The 19,203-nt window shown below is 46.6% G+C and overlaps 1 protein-coding gene across 12 annotated transcripts in view; it reads left to right on the top strand.

Annotated features, from left to right (window-relative positions):
• The window catches only part of NAV2 (neuron navigator 2), a 398,333-nt gene that overhangs the window by 303,851 nt on the left and 75,279 nt on the right, over positions 1 to 19,203 (top strand). For all 12 annotated transcript variants that reach the window (XR_009009169.1, XM_057552146.1, XM_057552147.1 and 9 more), the window contains one exon: positions 19,055 to 19,190. Coding sequence is in view for 11 of the 12 variants with exons in the window: in XM_057552146.1 (XP_057408129.1) it covers positions 19,055 to 19,190 (136 nt within the window). In the remaining variant the exon portion in view is untranslated. The remainder of the gene's footprint in view (positions 1 to 19,054; positions 19,191 to 19,203) is intronic.

The raw sequence follows: 19,203 nt of genomic DNA, 5'->3' as shown, positions 1-19,203 counted from the left end.
TCTCCAAAGCTCTTTCTTTGGTGCCCCACCAGGATCATCTGTTACTAATGGGTCTGGAGTTCTCCAGAGGGTGGACTTTCTTTTCCATTACCACCTGCCACCACCCCCGCCACCCATCAGCATGGTAGCCCCACTTCAGCTCCTCAGACACACAGCTCTTCCCTCCCTCTGCCCTTTGCACAGGACGTGCCCTCTGCCTGGGACACCAGGCTTCCCTCCTTTTGATGGCTGACTCCCTCTCATCTTTTGCATCTTAACTTAAATATCACTTCCGGAGATGCCTTTCCTGGCCACTGTATTTAAAGGATGTGACTCTCTTTCCATGCACCCTGTTTGTTTCTTTCATCGCGTTTCCCGTAGCATCCAGAATGACTTTCCTTGTTTGTCTCCTCTGAGTAAATGGCTCCATCAGGGCTGGGGTATTTTCTTCCACTCGCCCTTAAATCCCCAATGTCCAGTCTGGAGTCAGGTTAGGCACTAAATGGCTGTTGGTTGAATGTTGTTCATTTTCTACCCCAAAGCTGCCTCGTGTCTTATAATTTGTTAAAAATCACAAACTCCCTAGTGTTAACTCCTATACTGGGAAGGCTTTGCTGAAGACCTCTGGAGTATTTCTCCCCTTCCCACTGTCTACTGCAGATCGCAGTCAGTAAAATTCAGTGGTGAGCAATGCGATGCTTCTCATTTTCACAGGTATTCTTTTAGCCCCTTATCTTCCCATTCTTGTTCCTCCATCCAGGAGAGCCTTCCTTCCTTCTCTTCTCTCTTTGTTCTGTTATTAGCAAACCAGAAGAAAGCAACCCAAATGAGCATCAGGCTGGCTCCTGAATTAAGGAAACAAAAGGTGATAGAATGATTGTGAAACTAGATCTTGTGTAAAGCCACTGCCGTGAACCTCAGAAGCAGCTGCCCTTAACCTGGGGCTTACGGACAGGCTTCAGGGAATCAGTGCATCCCTGAAATGGTGCACAAAATGTCAGCATACATTTTTGTTTACAGAGAAACAGACCTGGGTTTCTATCAGATTCTCAAATGGGTCTGTGACCAAGTAAAGGATTAAGAAGCATTGAATTAAAGTCCTTGGCAGTACCAGAAGTTGCCAGAAGACTGCACAGAGAGTTCAGTTCACTGTTTTGTCCTCCTGTACCCAGTTGGTCCAGGACCACATCATCGGGGCCCTAGGCACTGGGAGGAGATCTCCCAAAACAAAAGCAGACAGCACTCCTGCCCTCAAGGAGCTTACTGGTAATTTTTTTTGGAAAATACAGACAATAATACCCCCTCCCCCAGACACACACACACACACACACACACACACACACACACACACACACACACAAATAAATGAATAGTGGGCTGCCTGGTAAGTACCATAGAGTGGAAAGTAACTGGACCAGAGTCTAGAGGGAATCCCTGAGGAGGTGACATTCCAACCAAGACGTGAACCATGAGAAGGAGGCAGCCATGGGGAGATGTGGGGGGAGAGCATTCCACGCAAATGGAACTCAGCACAGGGCCTGTGAAATGGGAAGAGACCTAGTATGTTCCAGGACCCAAGTGGGCCCTACACTTGAACATAACGAAGGAGAGGGGCAGAATGGCAGAGGGAGTGGACAGGAGTCAGATCTCTTTTAGGCCAAGGGAACGAATGTGGATTTTATTCTAATGAATTTGGATTTTATTCTAAGTTCCCTGGGAAGCTCTTGGAGGGTTTTAGGCAGAAAGGCAACTTGATCTGATATATACCTGAAAGGTCACTGTCACTGAAGTGTAGCTGATGGATCCTAGCAGGGCAAGAAGGAAGGCTGGGCGATCAGGGAGATGGCTGACGGAGGAGAGAGATGATGGTGGCTTGGGCCAAGGTGATCTTACTGTAGATGCTGAATAGTAATCAGGTTCAAAGTGCATTGGAGAGGTATAGCCAAAAGGACTTGTTAGTAAATTGTAGAGGAGGCATGAAGGAAAGAGAGACTGATAGATGACTGGTCGGTAGTGGTACATTGACTGGGAAGGGGACGACTTTGGCAGTGGGATGCACACAAATTGGAAGTTGGAAACAATAGTTTTGCCTAAGGTGAATTAGATTTGAGATGTGTTGAGTACACAAAGGGGGCCAGGCTAGAGAAGCAAACTTCAGAGTTGTCTACGTCTAGTATTTGAAGCCCCAGATGAGATCACCTAGGAAAAGACTAGGTAGAAAAGAGTAGGGGACAAGAGACCGAACCCTAGAGGTCTGGAGAGGAGGAGGTTGAGCTAAGGGACACAGAGACACAGCCAATGAGGGACGATGAAACCAGGTGCAGATGATGGCATGGAAACCTTGGAAGAGACCCATTCCGGAAGGAGGAAGCTGCCAACCTAGCTACATGCTGCCACGTTGGTAGCAGAAGGGCCATTGGCTTTGGCAAGAATTAAGCCATTGATGTTCTTGGGAGAAACAAAACAGTTGCAGTGGAGCGAGAGGGACGCAAGTCTTCCTGGTGGGTTGAGGAGACGGTGGGCCATAGGAGTTGAAGTACAGACAGCTCCTTTGAGGTGTTCTGCTGTAACATGGTCATGGAGGAGAATATGGACGTGGGGTTAAAGAAAATTGTGTTTTATTTGATGAAATAGGTGATATATTTCTTGGCCAGTGGGAAAGAGCCAGTAAAAAGAGAGAAACCGATGATGTTGGAGAAGGAGTGAAGTATTCGTATTATTTTAATATTAGTATTATTTTAATAAAATAGTATTATTAGTATTATTTTAATAAAAGCATTCATTAGAAATAAGTGAACATCTTTTTAGATTCATTTCAGTGGTGTTCTGTTTTCTCTAATTACCAACTGTATTCTAAGAATAAAGTTTCATTCTACTCTTTGATACCTGGGTAGAGTTGGTCAGCTGCTTTTTGGTTTAAAAAATGGCTCTGTGAGTTAACCTGAGAACCGTGACATCATTGATAACATTGTTTCTGTGGAGAAAAGTGTTGTGAGTTCTAGAAGGTCTTTGGAATTTGGCCTATTTGGAAACCAGGGTCAGAAATGACAGGGTAAGCTTGGCTCTTTGTGAAGAGCCAAAGGGCATCTGCTCTCATAGAGTTGGTTGACCTGCCTTCCTTTCTTATCTCCTCCTGTTGCTGGATCTCTTAGCCATACTGAGTGTTGCCTTTCAGAGCATGGGAAAGCCCTAGCTAAATCTGAACCCGTAGCTGCAAAGAATTCAGAGCGTTTCATATTAAAGATGTGATCTTTACTTTTAACCACAGGGAGAGGACTGAGACCTTTTTAAACTATATTGTCTTGTGTAATAAAGTTGCCCTTGAAAAATATTGTGCATAATTGTATATTTAGTGTTGAAGATTTACACGAACTTTTATATAAGGAGAAAACTCCATTATTCACCCTCCTGTGCGTCTCTCCCAGAGTGAAAGCCAAGATACTTACAGTGACTTGCCAGGCTCTCCTCGGGGACCCTCCTCCCTCCCTTCACCCCTCTGACCTGACCTCCTAGGCTCCCTTTGCTTCACTGCTCACTCTGCTCCAGCCGCACTGGGATCCGGGTCTTTGGAATGAATGTGCAAGTTGTATCCTGCCTCAGGACCTTTGCACTGACCTTTCCCTCTTTTAGAAGGCTCCTACCTCCAGAATATTCACCTAACCAACTCCCCCACTTCTTTCAGATCTGTCGTAATCATCCCTTCAGCAGGCCTTCCCTAGCCACCCTATGTAAAATTTCAGACACCCCTCCTTGACAAATCACAGCCTCTTCCCTACATTATTTTTTCTCCTTTGCACTTATCACTATAACATACTCTATAATTTACATTTTGTCTCATTTATTGTATAGTTCTATCACTAAACAGTAAGTTCCCATTAGAGTAAGGAATTTTTTGTCTATGTTGTTGACTCTTGTATAGCAGGTGCTCAGTAAATATCGGTTAGTTGAATGAATAAATGAATGAATGGATCCCTTAGTTATCTTGGCAGTTAATTTGCATTTTTACATATCATATTTGCTTAAAACAAGGAACAACTGCAGGAAACAGTGGAAAATTTTTATGTGTGTGTATGTATATATGCCTAGGTGTGTGTGTGTGTGTGTTTATGTATGTATGTCTCTATATACGTAGTCGTTCCATCTAAATTAACCCAGAAGTCAGCGAGATTCTCAAACAAGTCATGTTGTAAAGATAATTCAGTTCCAGAGACAGTATAGAAGGTAAGAGGAATGGTTTAAAGCATCTTTGTCAGCCAGAGTTTGGGTCCATCCTGACTTTGTCTCAGTAAATCTGGGCTACACTGGCCTCCCCTGAACTCACCCATCCCTCACCCAGCCTCTGCCTTCCACTTCCCACTGCAGAGGCTGGCCTCAGTTTTTCACCTGGGGGAGGGCCCTAAGGGATGAGATGTGAATGATTAACTTTGGTTGAGACTCCTTCAAGATTACAATCTCTGCTCCTGGACACATTTGCTTTTTTGTTCACCTGGGAAGCCCCACTAGACCCTCGCTTCCTCTCTGAGCTGACCTTTTATTTCCCCCCTTTTGGGTCGGGGAGGAATGGCTCTTCATCCCCCCTTTGAAAGGCTTCTGTTTGCTGAGCAAACATTGACCACACCGAGACCTTGCTTGGGGCCAGTTATTGCTTCCTCGCCTACCCTCCCCCCTTTCCAAACACACACACATAACCCCCTATTCCCCCAACTGATTGGAGAGGCTGCCCAGGCCAGGGAGAGAGCCTTTCTCAAGGAAAGTCTTTGAAAGCTGCCCGGAGCCAGCTGGTAGGATTTTTGGAGAGGGCGTAAGGGTTTTGGAGAGCATCTTAATCCTCCTTCATTTTAAAATAAAAGCTTGTGGCTATGACATTATTTTGCCTTTGAATTCTCACTAATAAAACAGTTGTTCATTGTTCACAGCATCTGTTTACATAGCTCCTTCTGAATTCCTTGATTACAGGTTTTAATAGGGATTAGTTGGTGCAACCCCTTCCCATCCCAGAACTGGGATTCTCTCCCGTCCCACCTCCCCGCCCAGCCTCTGTACTGTAATGTTTAAAGTAGCCATGCATAGACCGAGCATCTTTAAAAAAAACAAAAACAAAAACCATGAGGAATTAATGCATATTTTTGTTGGCACTGCATCAAAATTGACATCACTGGAAATAACGTAAGTCATTGTTAGCTATACAAATAGGTATCTTTTCCCTCTCAGGTTCAGAAGTTATCTCTGTAGGCTAATCATTTCAGTTAAATGCTTTGCATTCAATTGTTGATGAAATGAGTTAAGTAATGTTACCGTCAGTGATTCCTGTGTCATTATTAATAGTAGCAGTTTTAGCTGAGAGACTTTTTCCAACATTTTAGCACAGTCCATGGGTTTTTAGAATATTCTTTCACGTCTAGATTTTATTCAGCTTGACCAACTGTTACCGACTCCCTTGGGACCGTAGGAGCGCCCTTCCACTAGGTGCTTTACGGTAACAGTTTCCGAGTTTGGTGTTAGCTTTTGCTTTGCTGAAACTTTTCACAGCTGACTTGGTACTAGCACTCAGGCCTGACCTCTCGCTCCTTCAGCACTTTAGGGGTTAATTTTGTTGGTGGATCCGGTTTCTTTCCTGGGCAGGGGAATGGAGATCCCCTTCTAGCTGGTACTTCAGTAGCAGAGTTGCTGGGTGCCTGGAATTCCCAGGCCCGGCGTGGGCTGGCTGGCTGGCTGGCTGGCTGGCTGACGGAATTGCCTTCGTGAGATTCATTCAGCTTCTTTGTCTGCTTTCTCTAAGGACCACAATGTAGTGAAATGCTCTGGCCTAGGAACCTTACAAGGTAGGACGATATTCTAAAATTTCTAGGGCCTGGGGCAGGGTGTGGTGCTTGTACTACCTTGGATGGTATCGGAAAGCCAGGCAGAGAAGCCAGTGGTGCAGCTGCCAAAATCCCAGTGAGCTAAGTAGCGGGGGAGTCACTGGTCAGGAAATTCAGCATCCTTTTCCTTCCCACCCCCAGCCCTTTTCATTTTAACCTTGATAGTCTTAAAGGCAGCCGGACAGAGCATTACCCAAATGTCCTTGGTCCACCTAGACATTTGGGTAATGTCAATATTTTCCAGACCATCTTATCAAATTAGGCTGCTGAGACCAAAAAAGTGGGTGTTGATCACTGGCTATCTTAGGTCCTTATTTCAGGCTTTTTGGAGGAGACCTTTGAGCCTGGGGGGATGGGGGAACTAGAGAGAGGCAACATGGGCCCCGCGCGAGGGGTGCTGGTGGTTCAGAGGGCCCTGATTGAAATGACTTGCAGTTGGAGGTTTTATTTGGAGTCTAAGAAGCCGGGTGAACTTGTGGTTGTGTTTACTAATGCTGCAAATTACCAGGTGGGTTTTTTTTGTGGAAACTAGGCTCTGGGAGAGATGGCATAGATTTAAGTAGGAGTACTTTTCTTGTTTGCTAGGGCTGCTCTAAAGCTGTCCAAAGAGGAGCATTTTTATTTTTAAGCCAGACAAGGGGAAGAGAAAACAATGTTCATTGCCACCTACTACTTGCCAAGCACCTAACAGACATTGTCTCATTTAACTTTTCTTGCAAAGCCAGCAATATTATTTTAAATTTTGAGGTGAGGCAGTGGGAGCCAGGAGAGGTTAAGGAACATGCTTAAGGTCACACAGATACTAGGCAAAGCTGGGACTGGCCACCACTCTGCCTTCCTTGTTGGGCTTGGCAGATGGCTCAGGATGGTTTTATCTGTAAGTTTAAATGTGGATTCAGCTGGATGAAGGGCAGTTTTTATTGTGGAGGGCTCACCAAAGCGCACATGATACTTACAAGCACGGCCTGCCTGGGCCTCTCAGATTCAGCTTGTTTCTGGAGCGGGATGGTATTAAAAAGTAACTCTGCTTTGGCAGCAGGACCTACCTGGGAGTTTGCTAATCTCTTTGAGGCTTTCGGACTCATGGATGAATCTGTGACTGGATTTGTGCTGGTTGGCTTTGTACCTGGTTCAGGGGGGCAGAAGCCCAAGTGAAAGTCAAATCTGGGAAGGTCAGTGACCTTGGAGTTGGCCTTGGGCTGCTGGAACTGTGCCCTGGAACTCTCCGGCTGCCTCCCAAGAAGCTGGATTTATGGAGTCCCGGAGGGAGAGGTTGTACACCCAGAATGTTAATGCTGACCCAGGCTTGGCACTAGCCGTTCACATGTGTGACGGGGGTGGCTAATTAGCTAGGGCTGAGCTGCTCTTGGGTCCCAGAGCTGATTGTGTCTGTTTCTTGACCTGAGTTCCCTTCCCTCCCCATCCCATTGCCCCAGAAGACCCCTGACCGGCAGCCCTGAGGCAATTGTAGTTCTGTTTTGTGCATTCAGGTTCCTGGACTCCTAAGATGTATTGGGAGGTGAGTGTGAGTATGTGTGGGTGGGCGGTGTTAATGGAAATGTTGGGACCCTCACATCCCCCCCCCCCTACTCTCGACCTAGGGCAGCCAGTCAGTGCCCTGTCTGGGATCCCCACCCCAGCTTATCTTTAACTACTTGGAGATGTTTTTGAAATAAGTTGACTGCGTTAAAAGGTGTCCTGGGTTTTTTGGAGAAAAAGTGAGAGTTCAGAGTTCTTATATGACTGTGATCTGCTTAAAAGCCTCTTTGCCGCTGCTCTTAGGTTGAATGAATGTGGTTAAGAAGAGCTTGGGTTTTAGAACCGCGCAGATCTAGGTTCAAATCCAGCTCCATTTATTAGCTCTGGCACCGTAGGCAGGTCACCATAGCCCCTGTGAGTCTCAGTTTCCACATCTATAAAAAGGGACCGTTAATAGTTTGTGCCTTATAGTGTAATAGGAGTGTGTGGGATAACGTATGTAAAGTGCTTTAGCAAAGTGCCTGGAGCCCACTATTAAAACTTTTCAGCTTGTGTAAGTGTTTGCTGCTATTTTCATTAGCTATTGCTGAATTCTGTTGATGTATAGGGTACTCATATCTTCCGGTAAACAGAACAACAGGACAAGTTTGTTGAGATCTTTGGCAAAAGCCAGGCGGCTGTGGACCAAGTGTCAGCAGCCTTCTCTGGTGGAGCCTTGGAGGAGAGAGGCCTTTGTGTAGCTGAGGCCAGCAGACACGCTGGTGCCTATTCTAACAATGAGGGTATAGGGCATCTGGACCAGAGCTCTGGGGTTTGTAGCCCAACCAGCCCCTGGAGCCAAAGGAGGAATTTCACGCTTACTCAGGGGACCACCTACTTGTTGAAGGAATGAGTTACCAAAATGGGACAAAGGTGCCGTGGGGTGAAACTCAACCCCGGGCATTCTGAGTGCTACTAAATCCCCTTGGAGCCTTCTTTATGGGGTTCCTGTTTCCCTCTCTCCACCTCAAATGATTGGCCTTGCACCTGGCACTGTCTGTAGAAGCTGCTTCTCCCCTGGGACACTGCCCATTTATGGCAGCAAGCTCTTGCGCTAGAACTTTATCATCTATTTCATATTGTGGGCCTGTGTCTCCTTCCTGCGGTCCTTGCAAAGTCCCTGGATCCCGGACTGCAGCTGACAGGAGCTGGTTATCTCCTCTGTGCCTGGAGATCTGACGTGGTCCCCCAAAAGGCTTATGGAGGACGGGGCGTTAATTAGCACCAGATCACACAGGAGGAAACCTGGGTTTCCTGGAGGTGCAGATGCTCTGACAAAGCAAATGGCAGGGCCAGGGTTCAAACCTAGATCTATTTTGCTTTTTCCTCCAGAGCATATGCTGCCTCCATGCAGAGCCTTGGAGGTTTGTGGTACCCTAGCCCACTGCTAGATGAGACTAAATTTACTGGGATTAGTATCTAACTCTGCCCTTTCTTTAATTTGAGCTCAGGTTCTGGGTCATTTTGCAACAGCAAAACCCTGTAGGCTAATCCCAGAGGTGAAACCAGGAAGGGTGGCTTGCTTGTTCATCGCTGTTTTCAAGTAGCTATCTTTTTTTTCATGTGGAAAACTTTAAAGTCCTTTTAATACACATGTAGGTGTTCACGAAAATGTGTCAAATGAATAAATAAATGAGGTGGTTGAACGCTCTTGGATCTGTGTGTGAATCCCAGCTTCAACAGTTCCTACTTGTATGACCTTTGGGCCTTTCTTTCCAAGCGTTAGTTGTCTCATCTCTAGAATGGGTATAGAATTAGTCTCTATCTCATGGTACCCAGGAGAAAATATAAGTAAGCCGTCAATAATAGTTATTATTTTTATCATAGAGTTGGGCGGATTAAATGAAAGAATGCAAGTAATATAATTAGCATGGAGTCTGGCACAGCTTTAAACGTCAATTAAAGTTGGCCCTTATCATTCTCAGATAGGCAGCGAAAGGTAGGTTTCTGCAGGAGTCCTGTTGCATTCTTTGAAGGTCGATTTTCTTAATAGGCTCCGGCAGCATTCGGAGGAGGTGATGCCCCTGAGAAAATCTCCTGGGGAGGAAATAGTTAACATACCTGTCTGGTGGGAAATGGAGGTAGCCAAACCTTTTCCCTTCCCCAGGGGTTGCGGCTAAGCCCTGGTTGGGCTTGCTCACTCATCCACACCAAAGGATCTCATTCCGCTGGACCCTGGGGTTTCACAGGAACAATTGCCTTGAACAATAGCCAGAAAACAAGTTCCACCAGTCTGGGCTTTTGCAAGTGAATACAGCTGTCTGGTGGGGGGCACAGGGCCCTGGAAATGAGCTCTGCTGTGATTCTGGAGCAGAACTGGAAAAGTGAGCAGGTAAGGCCGGGACACAGCCCTGGGTGGCTCTACAGTGAGGGCTTAGTCACCAGGAGAGACGCAGAGACGGGGGCAGGGGCTGGCCAGACTGTTTCTGAGAACGGTGAGGGCCTTCTGGAAGTAGACCCAGTCTTTGGGGTTTTGGGGGAGAGGGGATTAGGATCCATTGCTTTGTGGAGGCTGCTTTTGAGAACCAGAGTTACAGTACTTCATCTCTGCTAACCTGCTGTGGTTTATTAGTGAGCAGAGAACTAATATTTATCTGCAATCTGATTTTTTTCACAACATCATTTAAGCATGCCTTTCCCTTGCATAAACAACATTATCTCACAGGGAGTCCATTTGGAAAGTGTAATGACCCTCCAGATCCTTCAGTAACTCCTCAGAGTCTTTTGCTGAAAGCCAGGATTCCTCATGCCTGGGCGTGTAAATCCTAGTGGAAAAATCTGTTTAATCATCCCTCTAACCTTGGGATTCGGTTTTACCTTTTTATTTCATGGAAGATGAAGTTGTAAATATAGTATCACATTAATTCAGAACCATTACAGATTCCTGATATATCAAGATACTCCCCAGAAGAGCTCAATATTAAAAATTTGTCCAAATTAGAGGTGATTTCTCAGGAGGGTCTGGTGAAAGCAGGTTACTCTTCCTTGGTTGTATGGAATGCTAACTCCCTAGAACAGTGAGGAAAACAGGGAGTGTGAGAGGCTGGAGTAATTTATGATTCTTTCACCTGCGTTTTTCATAGCAGATAGCTTGTGTTTGGGCTGTTAAAATTGTGCTTTAAGCCCTCTGAGTGGCATTTGAATTCCTGACACAGTGATGTCAGAATCTCTTGTAAGACTCTGAAACTGGATCTCCTTGTCTTATGGGCCTTTCCATTTTTTAATGGATTTTCTGGTCACTTTGGAGAGCCTTGGCTCTGGTTAAAATGCTGTGTCTTGGCCAACATGGGGTCTCATTGATATTATACTTGGTTGCTGTCAACCAGTCGAGGTTCTTTTGAGATTCGGCTGGTTAGCAGACAGAGACTTTGAAGCTGACCTACATGTACTCTCTTTCTGATGAGAGGCATTAGACCCTGGTTGAGTCCTATCCTGATGAGCTCTGGGCTCTTAGCCTCGGTTCATCCAGTGGAAAATGGGAGGTGGAATAATCCATGTATCATGCCTAGTACAGTGCCTGGCATTTGGTAAACACCGCCAATGGTGGCTTTAAGTATTAGGTAAGATTGCATCTTATTCCTTTGTGGATAAACAGTGTGGTCTCATGGAGGACCTCTATTGTGGATTGGGTTGTAATGCCTCCGTAGGAGGGTCTCAAACTCAAATTGCAGGGTCAGTCAGGTAGCATATGTGAGTGCAAAGACTCAGATGGGGGGTTGAGTCAAATGGGAAAGCACATGTCTGTCTAAAGAGAGCAGTTACAACTCAGGGCTGAGTAATCATCTCCTATGTATAAGATATTGGCACCTATTCCAAATATTTAAAAGACTAAGTGTGGGCTTTAAAGATAATCATTTAAGGGGTGAAATCAGCAACGAAGAAGCCCAGAAACTAGGAAGTGCAGTTACTTCTTTGGCAGCTTTTACTGAATGAGAGGAGGTGCTCTGACCAGTGGGGACCTTCAGTGCCCCTTTGCCTCTACTAGCTTTTCTCTGAGCTTAAACTCCCAGGATGGCAGTTAGAAAGCACCTCTGGGATGGCTGCATCCACCTCCCTCATGAGAAACTGGGAACTAAGAGTAAGTGACATATCCAGACTCTAATAGGAAGCAGTTCTATTAGAGGGGAGTTCTATTAGAGGGGAGGGCTGGGGCCAGGGCCTGGCTCTCCTGGCTCCTTGGCTTTGCCACTTCCAAGCCTTGAAGGAGAGAGCAGCATAGCAAAGAGCACCGGTGGGCCTGGGCTTTGGCATGCTGCCGTCTATTGCCTTGTGCTGGCACTTGGCTGGTGGTTTGAGGGGCTATTGAAGGCTGTAGAAATGTCTGAAACCAGTGCAGTTTCCTTTGCTGACCTTCCCATTTTACATTTTCCTTTGTGTCTGAGCTATGTGTTCTTGTCTGTCACATCTACCGGCTTTGCGGTCAAGGGTGGGGACAACTGAGTCATCACTGTACCCCCCGGAACCTCACGTGGTGCCTGGCACATAGAGGGTGCTGGCTGACGGGGTGAGATGAACAAAATGAATTCAAGGCCCCTGGCTCGGGACTCAAAAACACTGAGTTTAGGAGTCTGGAAGAAAAATAGCAAATGTTTGGTGGAATTCTTTCCGCCCACCCACTGGCAAAAATAGGTGAAGGTCATCTTCCAATCTGATCACTTATAACTGCAGTTGTGCCCTGATATGACCACCAGTGGAGGACCTTTCATTGAGGAGAGAAAAAGGGACATGGCTGTGATCTGGAGGGGAAATGATCTTTTTGTGTTGATGGTTCGGAGGAGTCAATGGAAACATCTTCTTGCCATTTCTCTAGATGTCCCAGCCAAAGAATTTATAGGGCATAAACATCATATGCTGTTTTGAAATTTAAAAAAAAAGACGGGAACCAGCCAAGCTGTGGGCCCCACGTCCCTTTTAGTTTCCTATGACAGAACCCGGGGCAGGAGGAGGCCCCAGAGTTCTTCTGCTTGTTTCCCAAGGCTGTTGAACACAGTGCTGTTTCCACTAAGACTTTTGGAGTAGTCTTGGCAGTCTTACAATATAGAGTGAAGGTGAAGTGGAGCGGGAAGAACTGGTGAAGAGAATAGATGCTGTCTTGTGTTCATTTATTCTTCTGGTCATTCATATAAAAATCATTCACTCACAAAATGAAATCTGCTTTAATATTTTTCTAAATGTCTGAGGAACGCTTTTGTACCCAAAAAGAATGTCTTAGAATTAATTAGGTTTTACTATTCAACTGTTGAAGCTTTAATTTTGAAACCTATGTTTTCTTATAAATCTTATCTGTAAGTCAAGTATTTTTGTAAACATTAAGAATGTTTCCACTTGTTATTTGATTAGTACGTTATTAATTCAGACTTGAATTTAATTAGTACTGTTTGCAAACTTGGATAATTAAGTTTCCTTAAATATTTTATTTTATTTTATGTATTTTTTGCTGCACCGCGAGGTTTGTGGGATCTTAGTTCCCCGAGCAGGGATCGAACCCGGGTCCCCAGCAGTGAGAACGCCAGGTCCTAACTAGTGGACCACCAGGGACTTCCCTCCTTAAATATTTCAGATTGCATTCGTAAACTTAACATACCTGGTTTCCTCATGCTCTCCAAATGTTGGATGGGGTAGACTTTAGCAGCCTAACAAGCAAAATCTTTCTAAGCACTTAAACAACCCTTGCAAATCACGTAATTTATGACATTTATAGCTTCAGTTTGTCCAAAACACTTCAATTCTTTTTACAGTCTGAATCCAATTTTTAAATCTTTCATCTTAAAAATCTCAAATCAAAACTCAGTACTCATTTAGGTTCGAACCACAAGACTATTCTTTTTAGATTCTCTAATAGGCAGTATATTTTTTAAAATATTATAAACATATAGAGATTACCGCAGTGATCACAAAGCTTTCACCCTAAACTTAAGTATTAATAGTAGGATTTATTTCATTATCTCCCTTCATCTTTTTGAAACTTTCCCAGGATTTAAAGTCACTTACTCCCAGTTGAGGGGAGGAAGTTTATCCTCTCAGGTGGGCTCAGAACCATCATGTGATTTTTCTCAATCAGATTCAAGGGCAGGATGCAGGAATGATCCAATCATATTCCGGAATGAATGTCTGGAGCCATGGCTGGGTACACTGTAGTTCTTTCTGCCGTGTCATCTGGGTCCCTCGAGCCTCTTACCTGGAATTTTGTTTCACCGTGCTGCAAACACAGATCCTCTGGGTTTCTTTCAAGTTTGAGTCATAATCATGTTTTGTAACCTCTTTCAACATTTATCGCCCGACTTGGGTCAGTAGACTTGTACCCCGTCCCAGGTTGTACCTAATTTCCTTTGCCACTTGATTGGATTCAACTAATGTTCTTACTGCCTGAATGAATTCTGCATGCTTTCCACATTTTTCCTGTCTGACTCTCAACCACATGTCTGGAGTCGTTTTAGAAACAAATTGCAATTCCCCATTAGTTAGCACAAGTATACCGAGTGACAGAAACCTAAGCAAACTAGCTTTAAGCAAAAGAAAAGAATTGTATTAGTTCTCACTGTTTGGTCTCCCAGAAGTGGCTTCTGGCTTATGGTCTGACCTGGATGCAGGAGCTCAGGTGATGTCATTCCTCTTGCCTCTGCTTCCCTGCCTCTGTGCTAACTGCCTTCTAAGGCAGGTAAGGATGAAGGGGCCAGTGGGTCCGAGGCAGCTCTAGGCTTCCTTTGCATTTCTTCCAGAGCTGTGTGTCATTCTCAACATCTCCTGTGGGGGGAGTGCTATTTTAGGCAAAGTTAAAGAGCTCGTGCCAGCACTTTGTAACTGTGAAGAAGTTCATGGACAACGTGAATCTCTAAGAGGGGGCTGGCATACCCCACATTCTCTTGTTGGGACCACATTGTTATCACAGAGCATCTTATGGACCTAGTTTTCCTTAGGATGCTTCTTGGAACTCACTGACCTTGATCTTGGTGGCTCATGACCGTTTATAATACCCTGAATTTTAGGGAAAGGACAAGTTGGAGCTAAGTGATTTTATATCTAGATAGATCCGCCAATGTCCCCAAAGATCCAGAAGTGAGGGAGACATGGCTGGTTTTCCGAGTGTGGGGACAGCTCTGGTTTCTGGCACACAGACAGCCCTGGGGGACACCAAGGCCGCTCTTGTTCAGCATGGACTTCCCTTGTGTCACTGCTCCTTCATCCTCCTCCTTAATTTCCCCACTCCACTCTTCTGTGGGGTAGATCATTGGTTCGCCCCTTCTGGGCCAGCTCAGTTTCAAGGACTTCCTGTAATCTCATCATAGCCGCATGATGCTCTGGGCACCGACGTGGGAAGAATCGTGTGTGTGATAAGTGCCACGTGCCCCTCTGCAACAGCCTCTCAGCATTGAAAGGCCACAAAGGAAGAGCGGGTACAATTTCAAAGCAAAAAAATCTGGGGCTTGGATTCATGGGCATTTGTTACTGAGTTCCCTCCTTCCTCCCCTCCAGCCCCACTTGTCTCCTGGCTGTCCTCTTTCTTCTTCGTTGGATTATAGGAAATTTTAGATACGTTAAATTGCTAACCCCAGAGAGCAGATGCAATTAAAGACTCATGGGATTTTCTTTTCATCATGAGAGTGGATTAGAGTCCTTTCCCGTCTGTTATGTCACCCTTTTCCCAGCAGAGCCTTCCACAGTTGCCAGCCTAGGTGGTGTCATCCATGTGTCACCCATAAGGCAACTGAGGCAAGGAAGTTGTGACTTGTCAGAGGCTGAAGTGGGAGGGAGCCGGGCTCAGAATCCACTGCTGGGGCCGCGTTTGCGTCAGAACTTGCCCTGCCTGTCTCTCCTGTACGTGAGTTCAGTCAGGAGGTGTTTAATAAACACATACTGTGTGCCTGGAGATGGAGTTGATGTGAGGCTGGCGTTGCTGTGGCAGCGCTGCTCTGGACGTGGGCTTCAGGGTCAGGGAGGGTTTCACTGCCAGCTCTGCCATGCATCTGCAGAGAGCCCTGGACGGCAGCTCTCACAGCCTCAGTTTCCTCATTAGGAAGCAAGGCCACCTGTGAGGGAGTAGGAGCGTTGCTGAGAATACGTGCAGATACTGAAGAGTTGGCATGTTGGCAAGTGCTCAGCCAACGGCTGCTGTGAAAAATCGGATGATGCAGGCCAGAGGGAGTGCATGTTCTGAAATTAGACAATTCAGCGTCTTAAACCCAATTCCAAAGTGGACTGAACGGCACTGGGCAAAATACTTGTTCTTTCAGCCTTGATCTCTTCATTTGTCAACTGGGGAGGATAATAGGTCCCTTACAGGTGTGATATGAAGAGTGGAGAAATAAGTGATGTATCGGAAGCACCTGGCGTGATGCCTGACACCTGGGATGCACTTGTTACTATCACTAAGCAGACCCCTGCATATACTTGGAAAGTAGGACAGACCATCATGTGGAGAACAACTAGAAAACTGCAGGAGTGTATAGAATGAACCCAAATGCAGAAGACTGTGGGAATTCAGAGGAGGGGATTGTGAGGGTGGGCCAGAGTATTTGGAGAAGTCCTTAAAGGAGGATTCGGAACCGGATGGAGCCCAGGCCAAAGCAGTGGAATCACAGGAGGGAAGTCGGCTAAGACCCAGAGCTGCGGGATGCTGCAGGCCCTGTGAATTCATCCTAAGTCCCCTCCTGAGCCCTCACACTTCCTGCCTTTATCCTCCCTACTTGAGAACCACCTTCGCATGTTTCCCCTGCACTTGTGTGGGACCCTCCAGGTGGGCTTTAGGAAACCAAATTGGCGGGCTGAAGGGAAAGGTGATGAAAACAGGTTTCCACTAAGCCTCATCTTCCTGCCTGATCAGCAGAGCTCAGACAGGCATCCTACAAGCCGGTGGAACAAACTGAAACTTCCTTTTGATTACTTGAGGGGGGAGTATGGGGAGCTCCTGGCTTTCTAAATCTCAGATATTGGCATTTCTTTTTTGTTGTTTGGTTTTTTTGGTTTGTTTTTTCGAGACATAGTTGATGTACAATATTATTTGTTTCAGATGTGCAGCATAGTGATTCACAATTTTTAAAGGTTATACTCCATTTATAGTTATTATAAAATACTGGCTGTACTCCCTGTGCTACACAATATATCCTTGCAGCTTATATATTTCGTACATAGTAGTTTGTACCTTCTAATCCCCTACCCCATCTTGCCCCTTGCTTCTTCCATCTCCCCACTGGTGACCACTCGTTTGTTCTGTGAGTCTGTTTCTGTTATATTCCCTAGTTTGTTGTATTTTTTTAGATTCTACATGTAGGTGCTATCATATAGTATTTTTCTTTTTCTGCCTGACTTATTTTACTAAGCATAATGCCCTCTAAGTCCATCCATGTTGTTGCAAATTGCAAAATTGCATTCTTTTTTATGACTGAGTAATATTCCATTGTATGTACATACCACATCTTTATCCATTCATCTGTTGATGGACACTTAGGTTGCTTCCTTATCTTGACAATTATAAATAATGCTGCTGTGAACATTGGGATGCATGTATCTTTTCGAATTAGTGTTTTTGTTTTTTCGGATGTATACCCAGGAGTGGAATTGTTCTGACACTGGCGTTTCTGAGGCATCAGGCTGCCGCTGTGCAGGCCTTTCGGTGAGGCACAGCTCACTGTGGAGGGCTGAGTGGTGGAGTAACATGGTTAAGTCAATGCTTCATCATCACACAGCCCCGGGTGTAGATACTGACCCTGCCACTCCTGCTCTGGGATATGCTAGCCTCCCGAACCTGGGCTTCCTCCTGGGGAAGTGGGCCGTGTCGTATGCCCGTGTGCACTGAAAATTGATGTAATAGAGAGCCGTCTGGCATCATAGTAAAGAGAGTGGCTCTGGGACTTCCCTGGTGGCGCAGTGGTTAAGAATTCACTTGCCAATGCAGGGGACACGGGTTTGATCCCTGGTCCAGGAAGATCCCACATGCCACGGAGCAACTAAGCCCGTGCACCACAACTACAGAGCCTGCACTGTAGAGCCCATGAGCCACAACTACTGAGCCTGTGCTCTAGAGCCCGCGAGCCACAACTACTGAAGCCCACACGCCTAGAGCCCGTGCTCCGCTACAAGAGAAGCCACCGCAATGAGAAGCCCGCACACGGCAGTGAAGAGCAGCCCTCGCTCGCCCAACTAGAGAAAGCCCGCGTGCAGCAACGAAGACCCAATGCAGCCAAAAATAAATAAATAAATTTATTTTTAAAAAAGAGGGTGGCTCTGAAGCTGGGGCAGCTGGATGCAGGTCCTGCTCCACCTCTTACAGTCTGACCTTGTGCAAGGCGTCTTACCTTTCTAAGCCTCAGTTTCTCCACCTGTACAATAGAAAAACAATAATACTTATTACCTTTTGTCACTCGATCAAGTAGAGCAGTGTTACACTGATGCTGGAAGCTTACTTTATAGCCTCCTCAACTTCCCACTCCCATGTGTCTAAATCAGCAAGTATTTATTGAGCACCTGCTGTGTATCTGCCACCCTGCAACCAAACAAATGAGAAAATGCAACCAGCTTGATGCTGGCCGGGCAGGGGGTGGAGGTGGCACTGCAGATAGAGGGACCAGGGAAGGCCTTTCTGGGGAGGTAACTCTTCACGTGAGAAGGAAGAAGGGACAGGTGACCAAGAAGAGGTACAGTAAATGCAAAGCCTTGAACACGAACACCCAGAGCCAGTGAGCGATGGAGGGGGGGGCCCAAGACAGGACTGGATGGGGAGGCTGGATCACAGGGTCTTGAGGGCCAGAGTACAGAGTTTGGGTCCCTGAGAAGCCACTGGAGGGTTTGAAGCAGTGGAGCAATAGATCTGATTTGTGTTTCACAAAGATCATTCTGGCTGCCGTGGGGAGAAGAGATGGTCTGGGAGCAGACGAGGAGCACGGAGCGCAGCCGGCCTGTTGGCAGTCACCTAGGCAGAGCTAAGCAGCTGGAACCGCAGGGCGCAGGGGCGGGGAGGGCCGTGCACACTGGGAGAGATTCTGCAAGCAGAGGCGGGCGGTCCCGGGGGTGGACTGAATGTCTTGGTGTTGGGAAGCAGGAGGCAAGGCAGAAGAAAAAAAGAATTATTGCTTGGAGATTTGACTTGAATGGTGGGGGACAATGGTCTCGATGGAGTTGAGGGTTGAGAAATGGACTCTACTTTCGATGCATCCTGGGATATTATTAGAGTTAGAACTGCCAATGGAGTTGGTGGATTTTGCTGACTTTTGCACTTTCCTTCCCTTGGCTTTTTTGCTCCAGGAGTGGAGTCCAGGGAATTCACATAGCAGTTCTTTCCCCAGCTCTGAGCCCCAGGGAGGGTACCACTGCTGTCTCTCTCTCTGCCCCGCTTTCAGCTCCAGCCCCCAAACCCACTGCTCCTCCGCTGGCTCTAGGCCTGGCAGGTAGCCCTGGGCCTTTCTGAAGTTCCCGAGATGAAGCTGAGATGGGGTAGGCAGGGTGTAGGTGTCTGGCCACGTCTGCTCAGGGAGGTGCCCACCCGTCGGGGGAAGGTACACATCAGCCACTTCACCCAGCTGCCAGACGAAACGGATGGATGGCGCCCTCGAAGATGAGTCACGTCAGAGGCAAAGGAGCTCTGTCTGGGGCTTTGTGACACCGGAGCCTTCGGGGATGGTACACGCTTGTCTGTATCGTCAGACGCTGCTGAGCTGGCGCAGTGTGAGGTCTCGGTGCTCAGGCTGTGTTTGTCTTGGCAGCTGGGATGACAGCAGCTCCGTCAGCAGCGGTATCAGCGACACCATAGACAACCTCAGCACGGATGACATCACCAGCTCCTCCATCGGCTCCTATGCCAACACGCCTGCCTCCTCGCGTAAGAGCCTGGATGTCCAGGTAAGGAGCAGGG

The sequence above is a fragment of the Balaenoptera acutorostrata genome, chromosome 9, assembly GCF_949987535.1.
Source record: "Balaenoptera acutorostrata chromosome 9, mBalAcu1.1, whole genome shotgun sequence".
NCBI classification, from domain to species: Eukaryota; Metazoa; Chordata; class Mammalia; order Artiodactyla; family Balaenopteridae; genus Balaenoptera; species Balaenoptera acutorostrata.
Note: the sequence above shows the minus strand (reverse complement) of the source record. Positions and strands in the feature narration are given on the sequence as shown.